This window comes from Dama dama, chromosome 21 (assembly GCF_033118175.1).
Source record: "Dama dama isolate Ldn47 chromosome 21, ASM3311817v1, whole genome shotgun sequence".
Classification (NCBI taxonomy): domain Eukaryota; kingdom Metazoa; phylum Chordata; class Mammalia; order Artiodactyla; family Cervidae; genus Dama; species Dama dama.
Window position 1 is genome coordinate 9317056 of NC_083701.1, and position 22760 is coordinate 9339815.

General features: G+C 51.0%; 1 protein-coding gene across 1 annotated transcript in view; it reads right to left on the reverse strand.

The window, feature by feature from the left end:
• Positions 1–22760, reverse strand: part of TG (thyroglobulin) — a 237245-nt gene that overhangs the window by 186236 nt on the left and 28249 nt on the right. The window contains exons 16-22 of the mRNA XM_061123155.1: positions 22224–22424; positions 17138–17350; positions 15402–15556; positions 13998–14154; positions 11830–12054; positions 3620–3769; positions 1359–1529 (exon numbers count right to left, since the gene is read on the reverse strand). Coding sequence (XP_060979138.1) covers positions 1359–1529; positions 3620–3769; positions 11830–12054; positions 13998–14154; positions 15402–15556; positions 17138–17350; positions 22224–22424 — 1272 coding nt within the window. The remainder of the gene's footprint in view (positions 1–1358; positions 1530–3619; positions 3770–11829; positions 12055–13997; positions 14155–15401; positions 15557–17137; positions 17351–22223; positions 22425–22760) is intronic.

The following is a 22760-nucleotide window of genomic DNA, read 5'->3' on the forward strand; positions in this document are numbered from 1 at the left end:
CACTGAGCCACCTAAGAAGCATAAGTTCTGAAGAAGCCCAGATAATTAGAGCCATTCATTCATTGTGTCTCCAGTATTCTTGCTGAGTAAGTTTGGAGCTTTGCATAAGAAGCCAGAGATTCTGAGGACCTATCTGGAGGCTATTCCTACAGCACCTCAGGGAGGCGTCATCAAAGTTGACAAAGCTGAGCCGTGTTCCTCGTAAACATTTCTGATGCCACTGATTGAACGGGCCTTTCTGCTCCAGATGAATGCAGGCCAGAGTGAGCCAGGAAATGTTTTACAAAGTATGCATTACAATCCACACAGCTGAGCTGGTGGTAGGGATGCAAAGAGGGCTGGAGTTAAGATGCGAGCACCCAGAACAGCAGTCATCACCACGGTCCTTGGGCAAGTGGCCTTCCTCTCCCTCATTTGTAAAGGACAGCAAAGATCTGCCTAACTGAGTCCTTAAAGCTCTGACTGTCCTTAAAGCTCTAACTCCCCGACTGCTATTTCTGCCCAAGAGGACAGATTATGGAAAAAAGCCATAAAGATTTTCACTGGATTTGCCATGAGATTTTATCCATGGACATGAAAGTTTGTTCATGGACACACATGCACAAATCCTTGGCATTTATCAGTTCTTTGCTAAGTCATTTCATCTCCATTTTGCAGATGGGGAAACTGTTGAAGGTAAGTGACTTGCCCAGCATTACAAGACCCGTAAAGGGCACCATTGGGATTAAACTAGTTCTGCGCCCCGTCCCATTACACCTAGGACTGCAGGACACCTGTCCGTTCACCCAGGGCTTTGTATCCATTATCTCATCGAAGAGCTGGGCTCAGTGAACATTTGTCGTTTTCACAGGATGATATTGACCCTCACTGTGTCTCAGGAAGTGAGCAGGAGGCTGCCGGGGTGATGAGGCTCAGAGAAGTTGAGCAATTTGCTCTGGGTCACCCAGCAAGTAAGTTCGGGAAGCAGGACGGGCCCTCGGGTCTTCCCCTAACATCCCACTGAGGGAGAAACACTGACCACTTTTGGGGGGCAAGCTGCCCACAAGAAAGGAAACCTCAGCAGATGAATGACTTTTAAATTCATTTCTCACGAGGCTGAGTACTTAGGGGTGAGGTTTCATGATGTCGGAAATATTTTTTATTTTTCCAATGATTAAAAGAGAGAGAAAGAGCAAAACAATAATAATTTTTGGATTTGGGTGATGAATATTTTTTCATCCTACTATTCTTTCAACACCTACATAGTTTAGAAGTGTTCAAAATAAAAGGTTGGGGACAAACACATCTTGCGTGTCTCTCCCATTTTAGAAAGCCCAGTGGGATTACACGCCGTGTCCCCAGGAGTGGCCTGCACGTACTCAGACACTGGGCGTCCACCAGCGGGGCCTCAGCCTCCGTCCAGGGCAGCCTCCGCCCCTCGCCATCCACGCAGAAGGCCTTCCTGCTGGTTCTGTCCCTCTGGCTGGCTCGGTACTGGCCGTCCTGGTCACACTGCAGGCCCACCTCATTCTTCTGACAGTCGGTGACACCTGGACCCAAAGATGAATACAACCATCAGTGTCGTTGGGACTTCCCTGGTGGTCCAGTGGTTAAGACTCCATGCTTCCACAGCAGAGGGGTGTATAGGTTCAATCCCTGGCTCTGCATGGCCAAAAAAAACTATCAGTGTTGTGCTTCTGGGGTCCCCTATCTGCCCGGCTCCCAGTCCTTGATCAGACATCCAAGTCCCATGTCTGAGCCAGACACACTCCCCCAGCTTCAGACTTGTCAGTGTCCCCACCCTGACAGAAGAACAAAGTCTGGGCTCACCTTTGGGCCACTAGGGCCTCTGTGACCTGGACCCGCCCATCTGACCCTCCATCTGCACCTGTGTGTCCACATCAGTGGGTACCACCGGCTCTGAGACCATTTTCTGGACTCCGACTCTGCCCCCTGGTTCATCTCCTGGTGCCCAACTCTCCCCGGTTCTCGGGGAGTTAACTCTTTGCCACCCAGTCCTCATTTCCTCAGGGAAGTCCCTTGACGTCCCTTGACGCCCGAGTGTCACACGCTGTCCTCCGGACCCGCATCTCTGCTCAGAGCCAGAAGCGTGGTGATTATGGCCATCAGTCTGGGGAAGGACTGGTTCGCAGCTGTCTGCCTCCCTCCCCAGCGGGCAGGGACCTCACCTGGTTCTGCTTCCTGTTATATCCCAGTGTCTTGCTCAGCACCTGAAACGTAATACAAGTCCCCCTGCCCGCCCTGGGCTTTGATACTGTGGTTTATAATAAGAAATACGTATCTGGTCTTGATCCGCCATGCCTGGAAGTGGACGTTCAGAGAAAGAAGGTGACTCGGCCGAGGTCACAACAGGAGGAGGGAGAGTGGGGAGCAAAGGGGAGCAAATGCGTTTGGGGCGGGGGTCCCAAGCCCCTGCCTCCTGCTCAGCTGCCCACCGCGTGTGTATGCAGAACGCCCTCCACAAACAAGGACGAGCGCCTAGCAGGGAACCCCTTCCCAGAAAGGATCCCTCGGGCCGTGTGACAGTGCCTCACGTCATCCCAAACTGCAGTGACTAGAGCCACGTGTGGACGTCAAGGACGCTGTGTTCCCGGGGAAGAATCTCTTCTCTAGAAGGGATGCCTGACTTCCAGCCTCGGGAATTCCTCTGACTTCTACTTCCTTGGATATACCGCCCTGTTTCCACTGCTCTCCTGACCAAAGAAGACCTCCTCTATCACAGAAGGGGACTTGATCTCTTTTGATTAATTATTTTACAACTCCAAACACGACTCAGATTTCAAATAATAGTAGCCACGGTTGCCTCACGTTGACACCATTTCAGACTACCATGAAAAGATGTGCAACGAGGCAAGTTATGGGTCCCTGCGAGGGAAAACCCGACCCTCCCCAGGTGACTGTTAAGTAAATAGACTGAGTGAAATCACATGACATACGGGAAGGCCACCGTGCACACAGACCCGACAGATCCATGGGCCCAGAAAGGGAATATGAGCTACACGGTGGTGGTGACTGTAGGTGGAAAACATCTTCCACTTCTAAATCTGATAACATTGACTTACAAAAATCGGAAGTTTCAGAATCAGACAATACCAAGATCAAAGGCCAGTTATGTCACTTTTTGAGCGACTTTCACACTAGCTGAGCGACTTTAGCTAAGTTTCATCAGATGAGTCTTGGCTTTCTTAAACGTAAAAGTTGAACTCATAATGTTTATCTGAAAGGATAATTGGGAGGATTGACTGAGACAACACTAGTGAAATGTCTGGCCTAGGTCTCAATGCAACAGAGGCATTCAAAGGTGGTGCCCCTTTGATTATGCTATGGACACAGTGGTGCCAAGAGTGGGCAATTTTGCCCCACACGTAAGAGATTCTTGGCATTGTTTGGAGACAGGTCGGTTGTCACAATTTGGTGAGCATGAAGGAGGTGCTTCCAGCATCTGATAGGTAAGGACCAGTGATGCTGCTAAATAAACATCCTCTCACGCAAGGGACAGCCCTCCCAAATGAAGAACTGTCTGTCTCCAGATTTCAGGAGTATCAAGGCTGAGCTGTCTTGATGTATTCGCATAGCACTGTAGGGCTTCTCTTTCATGGCAGGACCCGTGAGGACTTACAGTGAGTCTGGCTGAAAGCTCCAGGATAAACGGTAGTTCTGCCCTCAGGACAGGGGACACAGGCCAGGCTCCCTGCCTGTTCTTGGTAGAATCCAGCAGGACAGGGAATGCACTGCTCATCCTGAAAATAGCTTCCTTCCGGACACTTGACTAGAAGAGATCAACGGAGTAACGAGGTTAAAAAACAAGACACCTACTTTACAATGACAACCTCAGAATGCATTGGATCTGTGAAATTCCAAAATGAGACAAGAACTCATTCATTTAGCAAACGCCCACTAGGAATGCACTGTGCATGAGGCTGCAAGAGTGGAGGATAAGCCGTGAAGAAGGTCCACAAGGTTCCTGCTCTCCAGGAGCTGATGGGCTGGGAGGATGAGAGGGTGTCTGACAAGAATGTCAGATGTGAGTGAGGGGAAGCAGGAGCAGAGGGCATGATAGTGAGGAAGGCCCCTCTGAGAGACGACTTGTGAGACCTGATGGGTGAGGAGTACCCCAGGCAAGGATGCAGAAGAGAATTTCAGACAGAGGAAACAGCAAGTGCGAAAATCCTGAGGCAGGAATGAGTTTGGATTCTCCAAGGAATGGAAAGAGAAAAGCCAAACAGAGCCAGCTACTGAGTTAGAGCTTAGTGGAGAAAGAGAAGGGTGTCATGAGATGAAGTTGGAGAACATCCTTAAAGATGAGCACCCATCCTTAGGTTGCCATGGGAACGTGGTGGAGAACAGTGCGGGGTGCAAACTTTGGGATCAGACAGACCCAATAAAGCCCCCCTCCTCCCTGTGCCTAAATGACTGTGGGCTTCTCTGAGGCTGCATTTTCTCCTCCATGACATTTTATTGTTGCTTATTCACTAAGCCATGTCCAACTGTTTGCAACCCCATGGACTATAGCCCGCAAGGCTCCTCTGTCCATGGGATTTCCCAGGCAAGAATACTGGAGTGGGTTGCCATTTCCTTTTCCAGGGGAATCTCCTTGACCCCAGAATCAAATCCATATCTCCTTCACTGGCAGGCAGATCCTTTACCAATAAGCCACTGGAAAGCCCTCTCTGTAAAATAAGGATTCATTATATTATCCCACTGGAGTGCAGTAGTGATGTGCAGAAAGCATGTACCATAATCCAGACTCACAGGTGCCCAGTCTACAGGTGAGGGAGTTGTTCCTGCTCTCTCTACACAGGGTGCCCTCCCTCCGTGGGGTGATCTCAACCGCTCAGCACCATCTCACTCCACTCACATGGCCTCTTCCTCTGAGCCACTCAGTGATGGCGGGGCTCAGACCTGGGGCGTGAGATGCCCGGGGCACAGGATCGACAGAGGCACTAGCGGTCAGGGTGTTGAGGCTCTGATTTCTCAGAAACCCCAGGTGTGACCCTGGGAGTGGGGACTGGCTCCTGTTGGCACCCTGGATGCCTCCTTCCACTCCTTCGCTTCCTGCCTGTGCGCCCCTGTCTGTCTGTAGACTCTCAGGACCTTCTGTCCCTCTGGCTCTAACACTCGCAGCCCTTCCTACTGTGCTTCCTCCAACAGGACACGAGCTGGGAAACAGAAACCCAAACTGGACAGATGCCCGTCTCATAAAGGTTCTAAGTTGGCGTCCAAGAGCTCTGCTCTCCGGCGAGGGTATGAACTTGGCCACACTGTTTTGGAAAGCTCAGACAAGGGATGGGAGAAAGAGTTTCCCTCTTGCCTTTTTTCTTGGTCCAGGGTGGTGTTCCTGAGTTTTTCAAGTAACTTCTGGAAGAAGTGAGCTGTTACTCAGGGAGGGTGGGAGTCAGAAGCATGCCCGCTCTTGGGAGCACTGTCCCAGTGCCTCATGCGCCTCTGTGTACGCACTGCATGTACATCACCTCCCCACGTACAGGAGTTCGCATGTTATGCCCATTCCACAGATGAGAAAGGTGAGTCTCAGGACATCCATGCATGACGCCCCTTTGCCCACTGTAAAGGACAGTGGGGAAGTAAAATTATAGACTATGCCAAGCTCACTGCCAGACACTTCACTGTCACCACCTTATGGAAAAGGCATTAGCACCATTCTGGTCTGGAGATAACTGATGTTCAGGGTCAAGTTCAAACAGGCAGCGAGGTGATACGGGTGGGATCTGAGTCCCATTCTCGCCAAACCAAAGCCTCTTCTCCACCCACCAATTCAGCCACCTTCTTTTGACGAAGAAATGAAGCCCATACGTGTGGGACCCGCTAGAACAGAGCCCGCGTGGATCTGACAGCTACTCTCCTGTGTGTTCATATGCGTGTAGTGTTTCTGAGTAAATCAGAAACCCAGGCCCATCTTGGAAACAGAACGCTGTGTTTTCCGGCCTGCCCGGCGCCATGCACACCCTCGCTCAGAGGGGAGTTTCGTTACTTCTATGAGTCACATTGTTGATCATCTCTAGTATTTTTACCTCCGTGCTGGGGCGTTTTTTTTTTTTTTTTTAAAGCAGTCTCCAAGTTCATTGCTGAAGGAAAACAAAACCTGTGCAGCCAGCCTGAATTGCTGCCTCCAAACCCCGGGTGCAAGTGAAGGGGCAGAAAAATGAAAGCTGAGATCTTTGCTGCCACAAACTTAAGGCCTCTCGACCACGCACAAGGAAACCGTGTTGTGTTTCTCTCCATCTCTGACGTCAAGTGTCTTTTCCACCCAAACGAACCCTTGTATACCTCACAGTGAGCCTCCTCCTCCAGCAAGTGGGTCCTCTTCACAGAAACAATTGGGTGTTTATCCTTCACTTAAATCCCCCCATGGAACTTGCTGGAAAACCCCTGCAGCCTCAGTTCCCTCCTCCGTAAAATGGGGCCATTTGGCCTATCTGAGTTTGTGAGTTTCACGAAGCTTTGGGGTTATGCCATCCCTCCTGCCAACCGGATCCCAGGGTCCCCAAATAAGGCAGCCACATTTGTGCTGAAGAAAACTACCTGAGGACAGGGAGCATCCTTCCCTCCTTAGCCTGCTTTGCTCAAGCCCACCCCTGGCCTGGCCCTGTCACTCTCCAACTTAAAAGTCCCCCATTGGGGGACCCTACCAGACCAGGCCCCTTGCTGTGCCCCCAGGCACCTCCACGCTGGTCCCTGCCGACCACCCCAGCTCAATCTTTTGCCATGTTCCCCACACCCCCCATTCTCCAACCGCACGAACCATGTGCACGGGCCCCATAAAAGCCACAGCACTTCCTAACTGCCTGCTTTTCCACTAATCTCCATTTCTGGAATGTCCATCACTTTAGCAGCCTCAACACAGGGGCGCACACACACATACACACACACCACTGCTTGTCTGCTCTTATCCAAGCAGCAATTTCTACTCACCTGTATGACTTCACACCAGCCTTCGCTAGCCCGGCAAGCCTTCTCTGACTGCCCTGACTGTGATGCAAAAGGCTTTTCACATGATATTTTAGCTGTCTTTTCACTTAACCTCACCTCAGCTAGGCTATGAGCTCTTTGAAAGTGGGGCTATGACTTTTGCTTCACTGAGTATTTCACATTATGTGTTTGACACATAATTGCATTTTGAAAGTTTGGATGGGATGGTTGAAAGGATGGAAAGATGGATGGATGGAAGGATGGACGGATGGATAGAGAGATGGAAGGAAGGAAGGAGAGAGGAAGAAAGAGGAAGGAAGAAAGGAAAGGAGGAATGGGGGAAGGAAACAAGACACAACTTGTTACTTTAGAAAAAAAATCCATGGAGAACAAGCTCTATAATAAGAACTTGCAGTGCATGAGTGAGCAAATGTCCAGAATGGAAATAGAAAATCCAGACAGTTTCCCTGGGACTCTCCTTTAACGGGCCAATTTGGCATGAAGACTGCCTGCAGGTAATTCTGAGGGGAAGCCATTTGGCTGGCTTTGAGGCCAGAGGTTGAACGTAACTGACCCCATGGGAGTTGCAAACAAGCCTCCCGCTCCTGCAACAGGTACTGCATAGGTCAAGACAGCCCTGCCTACCGGACTAAGGGGAGGCAGACACCCCCATTGGTCCCCCTGAGTCACTGCCCTCCCAGGGGACCATCCAGATTAGCCCCCCAAGACGGCACACAGAAACCCTGCTTTATCTCCATAAGACAATGCTCTGCTTGTAGCCTCGCAGCTGTGTTCCAGATGTGCTTCAGAAGGGAAAAGAGTCAATTAGAATAGATTGAGGGATCAGAGGGCGTGATTTCACCAAGAGCCCTGGTTGAGAAGGGAGACTTGTGAATCGGAGGACAGAACAAAAATTATGGAACCAGCACAGCTGAGTTGAAATCTCACATAGCCAATTGACAACAAAACCACCTGTTGAAGTTTCACTATGTGTGAATCGGCATGCTTTGTATCGATTATATTCTGCTATGCAAATTGCAACCCTACATGAAATAGATATCACTGTCCCTGGTTTCCAGATGATGCCTAGTGAAGATGGGCAGTGTCCCAAGAACCCACACTGCGGAAGCGGTGGAACCGTGACTTGAACCCAGATCCATCTGACTTAAAAGACTTCCAACTTCCTGACACTGTCAGTTGTATTCCCCCCACTGCTTCGTCCATCCCATGAGATTAAAGATACTGAACTCTCTGGACCAGAGCAATGCAGAGACTCAGTAGAGGATGGATGCTATCATGGATACTGGAAAAAACCTGGGGCTTTTGGCACTGCTTTTGTGAATTCCACTCTGGACCTTTCTGAGCATTTGGAGTAAGGGGTAGGGATGAATGGTGTGCTCAATAATTCTTTGTGAATCAGTAAAAAGCTGCCGCAGTTGACAAACAGAATGCAGGTTTATGTAGAGCTAAGATGGGCAGACTGCAGCCTTCGGGCCAAATACTGCTCACCTTCTGTCTGGCAAATGAAATTTTACTAGAACACAGCCTTTTTCTCCCCACTGTGGATGACTTGAGTCCTCAAGACCAAAAGAGAATGGTTTGCAAAGCCTAAAAGACTTGCTTTGGCTCTTTAGAAAAAAAGGTGGCCACCTCCTGGAGTAATTGCAGCCCCAGCCAGACCTTTCACTCGGCCCCTTCCCCAGGCCCACCCTGGGGCTCCCACTCTCTGGAGCCCGGTCACCCCAGGCCAGGTTCTGATTCCCGGTCCCTCACTGCTCAACACCCACCAGGAAAGTCGACCTGCACTCCTGGTTCATCTTTTCCTCCCATCTCCTACTTGACTGTCTGTCCTGGGAGACAAGAAATGCTCATCTGACCATCAATCAAGGTCCCTAGAGAAAACCTAGGCCCAGATTCCAGGCCACCCCCTTTATTTTACATGAAGGAAATGGGGAGCTGGCACTTGGCTGGCCCCTCTCACCATCTCCGGCCACCCCGCCTCTTGGCTCCGTGTTCCAGAGGGGCCACCCGGGGCCACTGAGCCTCAGAGTGGGCTCTCAGATCCCCTCATCAACACCACCTGGGGTGGCTCTAAAAATACCCTCCTCCCAACACACGCACACACTTACACTCACTCTCACATACACACCGACACACACACTCTCACACATACACACACCCGCAATCACACATACACACATTCACACACACCCACACATACACACACACACGACACACTCATACACACACACACCCAGACGTACACACACTCACACTCTCTCACACACAGGCACACACTCACACACATACAGTACACTCATACACACACACCCAGATATACACACACTCACACACACAGGCAAACACTTACACACTCATACACACATGTAAATGTACACATACACACTCACACACACACACACATATATACAGACTCACACACACACACATACACACACACACAACACACTCATACATACACACACTCATACATACACTCACACACTCTCACACACAGGCACACACTCGCACACTCATACGCACATGTAAATGTACACATACACACTCACACACACACTCACATATATACAGACTCACACACTCACACACACACACACACACAACACACTCATACATACACACACTCACACACTCTCACACACAGGCACACACTCGCACACTCATACGCACATGTAAATGTACACACACACACTCACATATACACAAACTCACACACTCTCACACACACATACACACACTCACACATACACACACAAACACTCATACATACACACACTCAGACATACACTCACACACACCCAGACGTACACACACTCACACACTCTCTCACACACACTCACACACTCTCACACACACACACTCCAAGTCTTTGGCAGTGGAGCCCAGGGCCCTTCACAGCGAGCCTGAGAACCCACTGCCAGGTGCTGCAGAGACCCCCACTGCAGTGACGCTGCTTCACCCACCCTGGGGGGTGCCACCATCCACACCTGCTTCTGCTTCTTGTCCTCTTTGTTTGGGCAGCTCTGCGAGGTGGGAGGATCATGAAGGCTGGTCCCGGAGGACCTAGGGTGACTCATCCACAGAGAACCAAACCGCTCCTTTGAGTCAGCCCTGCAGACCCATGACCTCACCTCATCTGGGCCTCCACCCTTCACCTGTCAAGTGAGGAGATGACCTGCCACCGGGGGAGATTGTGATGGCTAAGTATTTGTGACAATGTCTCATCAACTCAAGGTTCTCTGTAAATATTAGCAAGAACTGTTGTCTCTGGTCTCTGTGTTGAGTTAGCAGCATGTGATATCTAGTGTGGAGCTTAGAACTTGGCATGGATTTCAAGAAAGGAGAGGCCTTGTAGCTTTTGTGTGACAACCAATATAAATAATGGAAAAATAAATAACTGAGAAACATCTTCTCTCTCCTCAGCTCAATAAAAAGCCTCTGTGTCTCATGTCATGTGGGAGGCAGGCTTCCAACTGTGAGACCCTGGAAGCTTTGGTAGCAGATGGAACAATGCCCCCAAAGAGGTCCATGTCCTAGTCCCTGGAAACTGTAAACATGTGAAGTCACGCGGCAAAGGGAGTCTAAGGCTGCAGATGGGAATAAGGTCTCTAGTCAACTGGCCTTAAAAGAGGGAGAGTTTGCTGGATTATCCAGCTGTGTGTAGTCACACAGACAGCTGATTCACTTTGCTGTGCAGCAGAACTAGCACAACACTGCAAAACAATTACACTCCAATAAAATAAAATTAAAAATAAATATAAACAAAAAGAAATGAAAGAAAGGACTTCCATGGTGGTACAGTGGATAAGAATTCACCTGCCAACACAGGGGACATGGGTTCGATCCTTGGTCCAGGAACATTCCACATGCCAAGGAGCAACTAAGCCCATGAGCCACAACTGCTGAAGCCTGTCTGTCCTAGAGTCCGTGTTCCACAACAAGAGAAGCCGCCGTAGTGAGAAGCCCAGACACCACAAGGGAGAGTGGCCTTCACCCAAGCAACCAGAGAAAACCCACGTGCAGCAACGAAGACCCAGCACAACCAAAGATAAATAAATAGATAAATTTCCAAGGGAGCTGTCATGGCAGAGGAACAGCCTGAGAAGTACAGTGCTTCCAGCTTTGAAGAAGAAGGAAGGAAGCCAAGGGCTGAGAAATGTGGGCACCTTCTAGAAGCTGGAAAACAATCAGGAAACTGATTCCCTCCCAGGACCTCCGGTAGGAATGCAGCCGGACGACACCTGGATTTGGGCCCATGTGAGAATTCAAACCTACAGAACGGCAGCATAATAAGCGGGTGTTGTGCTAAACCACGATGCTTGCGGCCGTGTGTTATAGCAGCGACAGGAAACGCACAGAGCTTCCATTCCAGGAGCCAGCAGGCACGGGCTAGTGAGGGTGCTTCCAAGGCTGCGCGAGTGTCAAGCCAAGAACAGCCCCATGACCTCCACCAGGACTCACCACCCCCGAGCTGCCGTGCCCTGGGCTGATCGCTGGCCATCCGGGGATGGTGGTGAGAAAGGTGCTGCTGCAACCAGACTGGGATAAGTCACAGAGCACGCACAGGGTGGACGTCGGCCTTCTCCACAAACACAGTGCAACCCAGGCTGCGGGTCTGTGCTCGGCAAGAGCAGAGAGGATGGATAACCCCAGACACGGGGCTGCTTCCTTCTCCATGCTGCTCCCAGTTTTAGCTACTACCCGGTGGGCAATAGCTATATGCCCACGCATACAGCTGGACATCTGAAACGTTTCCACTGAATAAATAAATGAAGGGTTCCCCACTCTGCATGTCAGAATAACCTCCCTCAGGGCTCTGTGGCCATCCCCCCAACTGGTATGGCCCAGTAACAGCAGTCCAGCGAGACAGGAGACACCTACCACACCCCAGTGCATCCTGACTGGCATTGCTGGTGGTCACGACTCGGCCGAATCCTTCCAGGCACCCAAACTGTGTCCTGGGAGAGGTGCCAAAGCGGTCCCCTTGGAGGAAGCGGATGGAGGTATCTGCTGAGAAAGTCTTGGAATCCAGATGAAGCTGGAATGTTCCACTCTGGATCAGATCTGCAAATCGCCCAGCAAGATACTTGCCTGCCAAGGCCTCCTCTGCAAGACAAGAGGAATCAGGAGTGTCACATCACTATTCCCGCTGGGGTCGGGGAGGATCCAGGTACAGAGCTGCCCAGAATGTCCACGTTGAAAGGAGACATAAGCCTTACCCAGTGTCTCAATTTACAGAGGGAGAAACTAAGGTTCAGAGAAGGGGGTTGATTGACCCAAAGTCACAAAATCAGAAGCACATCCAGGACTCCAGTCCAGGTCTCCAGCTCCCGTTATTTCTGTGGCAGCAATGCGACCCTCAGTGCTTCTCAGGTGGTGCTGATGGTACAGAACCTGACTGCCAGCGCAGGAGACCTTAAGACTTAAGGGTTCAGTCCCTGGGTTGGGAAGATCCCCTGGAGGACAGGTAGCAACCTGTAGCAACGGGTAGTAACACTCCGGTATCCTTTTCCAGAGAATCCCATGGACAGAGGAGCCTGGTGGGCTACAGTCCATGGGGTCACAAATAATCAGACACAACTGAAGCCACTTAGCACGCACACACGCACTGTGACCCTCACTGGTTGAGAATATCGTGACCCACATCACTCATCTAAGGTACACTGTCCAGATGCATGACTGTCTCAGCCTTTGCCAAGCAACCGTCTCTGAGCCTCAGTTTCCCCATCTGAAAAATGGGCTGGGAAGGCCCCTTTTGGGGTTGGTGAGGATTACAAGAAAGGGTGTGATGGGGCCGCTTGGAGGGAGGGTGGAGCCTCCACCTCAACGTTCAGCTTGAAGTTGACAACCCTCCAGCTGCAGAACCACGAGGGTTTCCTAGGAAAGAAGTAGATGGGCGGGACCCACACCTGGAGCTGGGACACCCCAGCTCGCAATGAATGTTCCCACCACAATGGCTGCTGTGAGCGCAGCCCCAGGCCGTGGATGCCAGGAATAACCACTGCATCCATCTGCAGCTTCAAACACACCCAAACTGTGTAGTCTGTTGCCAGAGAACAACAAACAGGGGCCCTTAATTCATAATGCTGGGGCTTCTCTGGCAGCACAGTGGTAAACAATCCGCCTGCCAGTGCAGAGACATAAGAGATGTAGGTTCAATCCCTGGGTCAGGAAGATTCCCTGGAGAAGGACATGGCAACCCACTCCAGTGTTCTTGCTTGGAGAATCCCATGGACAGAGGAGTCTGGCGGGCTACAGTCCATGGGGTCACAAATGAGTCTGACATGACTTACAGACTAAATAACAACACAATTCATAATGCTATGGCGGGGGGCGGGGGTGGCCTTAATAATTACTGTCACAAGCACTGCAGAATGTCTGAGATGAAGCCTACCTCCTGGGTTACACTCTGGCATTTTCTGTGAGTTCTCCCTCATAGAGCAGCAGTCAAGGTCCAGCCAGACCTGACCCTGGGCATTTGAGATAGTGCAGGAGAAATAGGAGAAGTTCTCACCATCTCGTCAGAAGCCCATGGGTTGTGTCCTACCCTGGCTCAGGGTAACGGTCTTAAAGTCCACTCTACTCCCTCTTAAATCTTTCTATTCTCAATTCATCCATACCATCATTGCACAGTTCCAAACCGTGTACTGATGGGTGTAAACAGTGTCAGTGGTCTGAGAAGTCCTCTGATTGGAAGTAGAAAGGGCAAAAATTATAAACCAACAGGGACTCCCTCACCCTACCTCATTCTCCCCTTCCTCACACGTGTCTTCCTTCTCTGTGCCCAGAAAACCAAGAGAAGAATTAGAAAACATTCTCAAGAGCAGTCAGAGAGTATTATTATATTTAGCGCTAGTCAGCTACGGGCCAGAACTCTATTGCTTTTCATAAACTGCTCAGTAACCAGCTCCACCCATGGGCCAGGCACGTGGTGGGCTCTCTGGCCCCACAGGCAGGCGCTGGGGCCGCACTGGCTCCATCCGATGGACGGGGACACTGAGACCCAAGGAGTCCGCGTGGCTTCAGGGCAGCAGTGTGAGGAAACATACCAACGTCCCGCAGGTCCGGGAGAGAGGCAGGGGGCGCGTCCGCAAGCCGCAGTTTCCACGTGATGTTGACTCCTAACCGCTCCCTGCTCAGACACTCCACCTTCACCGAGGAGTCGTCACAGACAGGGATGGAGACAGGGGATCCCGCTGTCTTCACCTGCACGGAGATGCAGGCGGGATTCAGGAACACGAAGCCGGGAGCCAGCTTTGCCGAGCTACGCCGGGCACCAAAACTGGCTTATCTTACTGTTAGAGGAGGTCCCAGAGAGAACAGGAGTGCCCCTTGACCTGGGAGCTGACCCCAGGGTGATTGGAACTCCCGGGCCCTCCCCTGCCCTTCGAAAGGCTGCTCTGCACCCCCACCGCCTCGTGGGAGCATTTGGGAGGGCACAGCCTTGAGAGAGCCGGAAACTGAGGTTCTGGGTTCAGAGCGGTTCAATCGCCTGCCTTCGCTACACAGCTTGTAGACAGAGGTGTCATCGTACATGGGGAAAGGATTGAAAAAGAAGAGATACATGTACATGTGAAAAGAAGATAGACGACAAAAAATATGCTTAGAAAAAAAGGTAAAGATTCTCAAAAAATAATAAAAAGGGTACACACACATACAGAGACAAAGAAAGCTCAGACACTCCAAATTCATGGGGCCGTAATTCACTGGGGAAACAACTTCTGCTGACTGCTCAAGTCCTCGCAAGACTCACACCCAGCAGGACACGAGCCTCCCTCCCGGGAAGCACCCACCGGCTCCTCCAGTGTGACCACGCAGCCTGGCTTCTTGCCCCACCTAAGGACGCCCCACAGTGCCCACTGACCATCCGCAGGGCAGGCTGGGAGGATGGATGGTGGCAGGGCCCGGTTAACTCGAGGGCAGGGCTGGGGGTCCACACGAGCCTCACTGTGCACTCTGCATTGTGCTCTTGCAAAGGCAACAGCCCATGAGCTTCTGTGTGGAGTCCTGGGGGTGTTGGTTTATCAGAAGCTGGGGCGTCGGAGGTGAATGAGAAGGTGAATGAAGGTGCTGTGTAAAAGCAGGGGATTCTGTGGCTCTACCATTTCTCAGCTGTGTGACTGCCCAACTATTTTAACTCATCACAAAACGGTTATAATAATAGGGTCCCTGTGAGGGCTGCATTAGCTAAGCCGTGCCAGGGGGTGCACACTGCCTGGCACAATCTAGTGCTCGGCACACATTTGGAGTGGTATCTGTACGCAGATAGAATGGCCAGGGAGATGGCCAGTCCCACCTCTACCTCTGTGTCATTAGCCTTGTCTGAGCTGCCTTCTCAGCCTGGGTCTCAGTTGGTAAAATGAAAGAGGGTCGAACTGTAGGTTCATTTGAGCCCTGAGGTTCTCTGCCCAGTGACACTGAGCTCAGGCCGAGCCCTGCTTGTGGGCACATACCTGGATCTGACAGAAGCCGCGGGCCGTGATCTCGTCCAGCAGGAAGACCTGGAACGCCAGCAGCAAGCCCGAGTAGTCAGCACTGCATGCCTTGCCCGTTGGGAGCCGGAGCTGGAACTGCCCTTGGGTCTGGAGAGTCTGCCAGAACTGGGGCCCTGCAGGCAAGCACCAGAGGTCAGCAGACAGGGGCAAAGAGCTGTGGGGTTCTTTTGGTTTTTTTCTCTGCAAAAACTAACCCTTCTTCATTTCACTTGGAGTCCACAAGTGCTGCCATCTTGCATTGCCACCCTCTGGGTCTAACTACTTCCCAGCATGCCAGCTTGTCTCTGAAATTACTTAGCACCCTCACAGCAAGCCCAGTCCTGCCTCAGCTTCTAAACCCAGGCTGAGGTCCTGGACATTCTTCTTGGAAAATCTTCCATACTACCTTGCACTCAGTGGGGCCATGACACCTGCTTTGGCCCGTTCAGAGTAGATACCGCAGCCTATGTGCAAGAATGAAGTTGTGCAGTGCGCAACCTACACAAATGGGCCCAGCAGCCCTGCACTGCATTTTAAGAGTTCAGGACCCACACCTCTCTTCTCCCAAGTCCCTTACTCATGACAAGTCTAGCTCTGATTTCTAGCTACTCAGTCACCATCAGCAGGACAAGTCACTTATATGTCCAAATCACCTTTTGAACTTTTTCAGGATAGCAGTCTCTATTTCAGAATACTTTGTGACAAATTTGTGTCCTTTGCCCCTCTACCGGAGAAGGCAATGGCACCCCACTCCAGTACTCTTGCCTGGAAAATCCCATGGATGGAGGAGCCTGGTAGGCTGTAGTCCACGGGGTCGCTAAGTCGGACACGACTGAGTGACTTCACTTTCACTTTTCGCTTTCATGCATTGGAGAAGGAAATGGCAACCCACTCCAGTGTTCTTGCCTGGAGGATCCCAGGGACAGGGGAGCCTGGTGGGCTGCCGTCTATGGGGTCGCACAGAGTCGGACACGACTGAAGTGACTTAGCAGCAGCAGCAGCAGCAGCCCCTCTACCAGCTGCCCAGAGCCTTGTGACAGTCAGTCCCAGGATCTGGGTCTCTCTCCTGAATGCCCATCCCGTTGCCCTGGGTGGACCCAACACTGGTCCCTGCGCAGACCTCTGCCCCGCCTGGCTGTGAGTAACCACAGCCGGCCTTTGCCCAGGTGGACGCAGTCAGAGTTCGGTATAGCCCCACAGCCATGAGCATGTGAGAATGGGTTCGCTCTGAGAGCAGGAGGAAGGAGCCGCCCACATTTAAATACGACCCAGGTCCATAGTGATCAGAACAGACACCATAGCCCGGAGCTACAGATGGACTGGTGGGGGGGGACGGGTAGAGACTGGTGTGTTAGTGTCACTGTGACCCCCAGAAGCCAGACCAGCAGCTCTGAGCTCATCAGCATCATAGTAACCAATGTGGCCACTGAAGGGTCTACACCTCGAGAACAGTCCTGGACTTCTCGTGGGAACCAGAAACAATAGTAGGTGTCTCAGGGAGCAGATTGCTCCAGAGAAGCCACGAATAAAGCTTCACCCCAGGGGTCTGGGAAGCACATCTGATCTGATTGTTCTAGAAGAAAATGCTGCATTGAGCATTCTGTCCTGCTCTGATGCCACCTGGCTTATCATGGACACGCTCCCCTCAGGTGGGGAAAATAAAGGCCTGGGCCCCGAGCCCTGGGACCCTGGGGGGCCTTCCTGGGGCCACTCACGTTGGCAGGCGCGGGGGTGGGGCGGCCGGGACTCCCAGCGTCGCTTCTGCAGGCCGCACAGCAGCGGCTCCGGCGGGAAGGCGCTCCGATAGCCCTGGCCACACCGTAGTTGGCACTGCTGCCCAGCGGCCGTGCCCAGGCCTGAGGCGCGTTCGCACAGGACGGCCCCGCCAGCCACATCCGCCACATTGAAAGGCAGCGGGCACTGTGGACCTGGGGGAGGAAAGGGGCGGCTGTGGGCACCTACCCAGCACTGAGGCTGAGCACCTCCACCTCCCGTTTCCGCTCACAATAAGCACTGGGCCCCTCTCATCCCCCCTTCCCTCAGGCCAGCCTGGGCCCGCCCACTCCCTCTCCACCCTCCTCTTGGCTAATCCCATCCTCTCTCATTTTAACAGACACCCCTGGGTCGGGAAGAGCCCCTGGAGAAGGGAACGGCTGCCCACCCCAGTATTCTTGCTGGAGAACTCAACGGACGGAGGAGACGGGCAGGTACAGTCCATGGGGTCGCAAAGAGTCGGACACCACGGAGTGACCAACACTTTGATAGCACTTTTGAGCAGAGACGACTCTCACATCTTCACCTCCACTCAGGCCCTCTGGAGCACCTCCCCATCTCTAAGCCCAGTTCCCACCCAGTCTCCTTCACTTCAAAGCCAACAGGACCAGGCTCAGTGTCTGCTGCCCAGGCCTGCTCTGGCTTAAGCAACCCCAGCTTGAGGCCTGGCACCTTTAGCCAGAAACACGGCGGCCAACCCAGACGGCCCCACCTCCTTTGCCCACCAGCTCAGCTGCAGCTCACAACTTCTTGGCTTCTCTTCATCCCCACTGCACATCCTTCATTTAAATATGTGTGATCTTCTCCCTGAATGGCCACTGAAGCTTTCTCACCAGCTCCCTGCATTTGGGCCTCACCCCCTGCCCTCTGCCCCCATGTCCAATCCATTCCCTCTGCCAGCAGAGAAATGTATGGAGCTGGACTTGGTTCTCAAGTCTCCCGAGTGCCTGCTGGCCCAACTCCTCTCTCTGCTCTGGTCTCCTCTCTAGCCCCACTTTGACACAGGGCAGAGTGGCTATTTCGCAACCACATGCATGTATAGCCCATGTCTTTCCTTCTTCTACCTGCTCATCTGCCTAGAAGATTTCTTTTTGGGTCCTCAGGGATTAGCTCAACCCCTTTAACTTTCTAACACTTTCCACAGTTTTTCCAGGCTGACTTTAACCACCTTTCTCCAAGCCCTCATGGCCCCTGGAGCAGACTGCCTTGTGATCAATCAAACAAGACTCTATCTGCATTCGGGTCTCCCTGCTGGCCTGAGCCACAGAAGGGGAGAGGCTGTCTCTCCTCTGTTTACCCAGGGCCCAAGGCTGACCCAGACCACAAGCTCCAGGAGTGTGAAGTGGTGCTGGGAAAACTGGTCAACCACTTGTAAAAGAATGAAACTAGAACACTTTCTAACACCATACACAAAAATAAACTCAAAATGGATTAAAGATCTAAATGTAAGACCAGAAACTATAAAACTCCTAGAGGAGAACATAGGCAAAACACTCTCCGACATAAATCACAGCAAGATCCTCTATGACCCACCTCCCAGAATATTGGAAATAAAAGCAAAAATAAACAAATGGGACCTAATGAAACTTAAAAGCTTTTGTACTACAAAGGAAACTATAAGTAAGGTGAAAAGACAGCCCTCAGATTGGGAGAAAATAATAGCAAATGAAGAAACAGACAAAGGATTAATCTCAAAAATATACAAGCAACTCCTGCAGCTCAATTCCAGAAAAATAAATGACCCAATCAAAAAATGGGCCAAAGAACTAAACAGACATTTCTCCAAAAAAGACATACAGATGGCTAACAAACACATGAAAAGATGCTCAACCTCACTCATTATTAGAGAAATGCAAATCAAAACCACAATGAGGTACCATTACACGCCAGTCAGGATGGCTGCTATCCAAAAGTCTACAAGCAATAAATGCTGGAGAGGGTGTGGAGAAAAGGGAACCCTCTTACACTGTTGGTGGGAATGCAAACTAGTACAGCCGCTATGGAAAACAGTGTGGAGATTTCTTAAAAAACTGGAAATAGAACTGCCATATGACCCAGCAATCCCACTTCTGGGCATACACACTGAGGAAACCAGATCTGAAAGAGACACGTGCACCCCAATGTTCATCGCAGCACTGTTTATAATAGCCAGAACATGGAAGCAACCTAGATGCCCATCAGCAGATGAATGGATAAGGAAGCTGTGGTACATATACACCATGGAATATTACTCAGCCGTTAAAAAGAATTCATTTGAACCAGTCCTAATGAGATGGATGAAACTGGAGCCCCTTATACAGAGTGAAGTAAGCCAGAAAGATAAAGAACATTACAGCATACTGACACATATATATGGAATTTAGAAAGATGGTAACGATAACCCCATATGCAAAACAGAAAAAGAGGCACAGAAATACAGAACAGACTTTTGAACTCTGTGGGAGAATGTGAGGGTGGGATATTTCAAAAGAACAGCATGTATACTATCTATGGTGAAACAGATCACCAGCCCAGGTGGGATGCATGAGACAAGTGCTCGGACCTGGTGCACTGGGAAGACCCAGAGGAATCGGGTGGAGAGGGAGGTGGGAGGGGGGATCGGGATGGGGAATACGTGTAAATCTATGGCTGATTCATATCAATGTATGACCAAAAAAAAATAATAATAATAAAAAAAAATTAAAAAAAAATAAATAAATAAATCAGTAGATGAATGAGTAAATTAAAGAACAGACACACTCAGTGACAATTTCACACTTGGCTAAAGATACACTTAATTATCTGACTCTAGAGCACAGCCTTGCTGCCTGTATATATCTGGCTTTAAAGCTTGCAATCCTCACATGATTCAAGGTTACTTGGGGTCCTCAGATGGAGAATGACTCATTTTGATCTTCAGGGTGCAGCCTGGGCTTCTGTCTAATAAGAACAATGGCCTCTGGACAAGATTGTGCACTATAATTTGCAGTGGGCTCATTGAGTTGGCTCTTAGCCACCAGGCTAAGCAGTTTATAGGAACTATTTGAATTAACCCTAACAGTGATGATAAGAAATAGCTATGATTCCCCCCACCCCATGCCCATAAGTTACAGATTGGGAACTTGAGGTTAAGGGACTTGGCCAGGGTTACCCAGCAAGGGCGTTGGCAGAGCTGACACTTGGGTCTATCTCTCTGACCCCCTCAACTGAGCTTTCTCCCCACACTCTGTAGGAAGTCAGCAGGAAGAAGCTTTGGGGAACTCCAAGTGCTGGTTGTTCCACTTGCTAGCTGGGTGGCTTTCAACACATTAATGACCCTCTGTGAGTCCCAGTTTTGCCATCTGTAAAATGGAGAGTAGGACTCTTCTATCTATTTACCTTCACTGGGAGGCAAAAATGGAATGGATGATGTGACAAGTACATTTTAATAGGTGAATCTCTGCACAGGTGAGCTATGATCACAGAATCCTGGCAGGGCCAAGACACAGGAGGTCTTTTGAGACCCCAAAAGAGCTGTGCCCCCAGACCTGTTCCTGCAGGACACTCAGCAGTCTGTTCCTTGGGTCTCAACAGTGCAGACCACTCTTAGCTGTCTTGTAAGTTCAATGTGTCTGACACTAAGGCTGACACTCACTGCTCTCGGCAACACCCAGCAGGGAGCTCTTCTCATAAACACCCATCGAGCACCTGCTATGTTCCCTGCATGGTGGCAGCGGCTGAGGGTCTTGAAACAGAACCCATAGAGACCTGGAGACTCAAGGACTTGGGAGAAAAGGCGTGTAGTCAGAGCCCTGGGCACGCACCACAGGTTAGGGGTAGGCAAAGGGATGGATAGAAGGAGACAGAGCCCCATGAAGACAGCGTCGACTCGTCCTTCCCACCCTTCTTTTGAAGACTCCCCGCTCTCTTTACAAATATAAATATCACTCTACAAAGGTAAAAATTCTCTTTACACATAGAAATTACTAGACCTAATTAAATGTGTCTGCAGTTCCAAAATGTTGCCTAGAGACCGCAAATGTTTAAAAAAAAAAAAAATAAGGCAACAAAACAGCAAGAACAACAGAAGAAAGGCAACTGCCATAAAATTAGTCATTTTGTGCAGCATTTCTCAACCCTGCCAGACCCAACATCCCAACTGGTAATAAATATTTTGCAATGTCTTCATTTACTGCTCTGAAACAAAAGTCACAGATAATGTAACCTACTTGTGCACATACATTTTAAAATGACTACAATGTCCAGTGACTTGAGTATATAGGAAAAATTAAAGGTAAGTAGTTAATAAATCAATAAATGTTTAATAAGTAACAATGTATTTCAATATTATATATTCATGTACAGTTCAGTATTTGACATCCAAATGATCTTTTAAAGTAGAAACAAAAATAAATAAATCAACACTTCCACTGATTCCTGAAGCTCCCTGGCTGGGATGGCCCCACCCTCACTGAGATCCTGCCGTGTGGACCCGCCTCCCGACTCGAGGACAGGGAGACCAAGGCCTGACACCCCCAGGAGGCGCGCCCCAGCTTCACTGGCTCAGGAGATCGCCACACAGGCTCGCCTTGGTTTGAGTCCCAGTCCTGAATATTCATTGGAAGGACTGATGCTGAAGCTGAAACTCCAATACTTTGGCTACCTGGTGCGAAAAACTGACTCATTTGAAAAGACCCTGATGCTGGGAAAGATTGAAGGCAGGAGGAGAAGGGGACGACGGAGGATGAGATGGTTGGATGGCATCACCGACTCAATAGACATGAATTTGAGCAAGCTCTGGGAGTTCGCAATGGACAGGGAAGCCTGGCGTGCTGCAGTTCATGGGGTCACAAAGAGTCGGACATGACTGAGCAACTGAACTGAACTGAACTGAGACAGAATTTCAACATCACGGGGGTCAACTTCAACCCCTCACGCAGTTCCCTTGTCTCCCCTCCTGCCCTCACTTTCCTGACACCTTTGGTGACCCCTTCATCCCAGCCAGGGCCAAGGAAGAGATGATAGGACCCCCACCAGCCCGGGGGGCCACTCTGGGGCGTCACCACTTACTCTCACAGGCCGGCTGGCTCCCGGCCACGCGGGTCCCAGGCACCTCCTGTCCGCTTCCCAGGACGCACCAGCAGCTGCCCTGGGCTGGGTCGCACTGCACTGGGGAGAAGCCTCCGTCCTCCGCCCTGCAGGCCGGGCTGTAGCCGGGGCTGGCTCCCCCGGAGGGGACTCCACTCTGGAGCACTTCACAGAGGCTCGGGCCTTAAGGCAAAGACAAGCCACTTGTGTTCTCTGCCCGCGGGGTGCCACAGCCCTTGTCAGCACCCACCGCCACCTGCCTGCAGGGCCCCCCAGGGGCTGGGGCTGCCTCCCCACTGGGATGTTGCACTCGGACACTCGGCTGTGTACTCCCCTCTCCACTCCATGCACACACACACACACACACACACACACACACACACACACACTCACATTGCCTGTCCACAAGGAGCTTAGAATCTTAGAGGATACTTAACAAGTAAGTGAGCAATTGCAGTCCAGATGCTAAGGATGACAATGGGAGGAGCGTGGGGCAGTTTGTGAGCCCGTAGGAAGGCA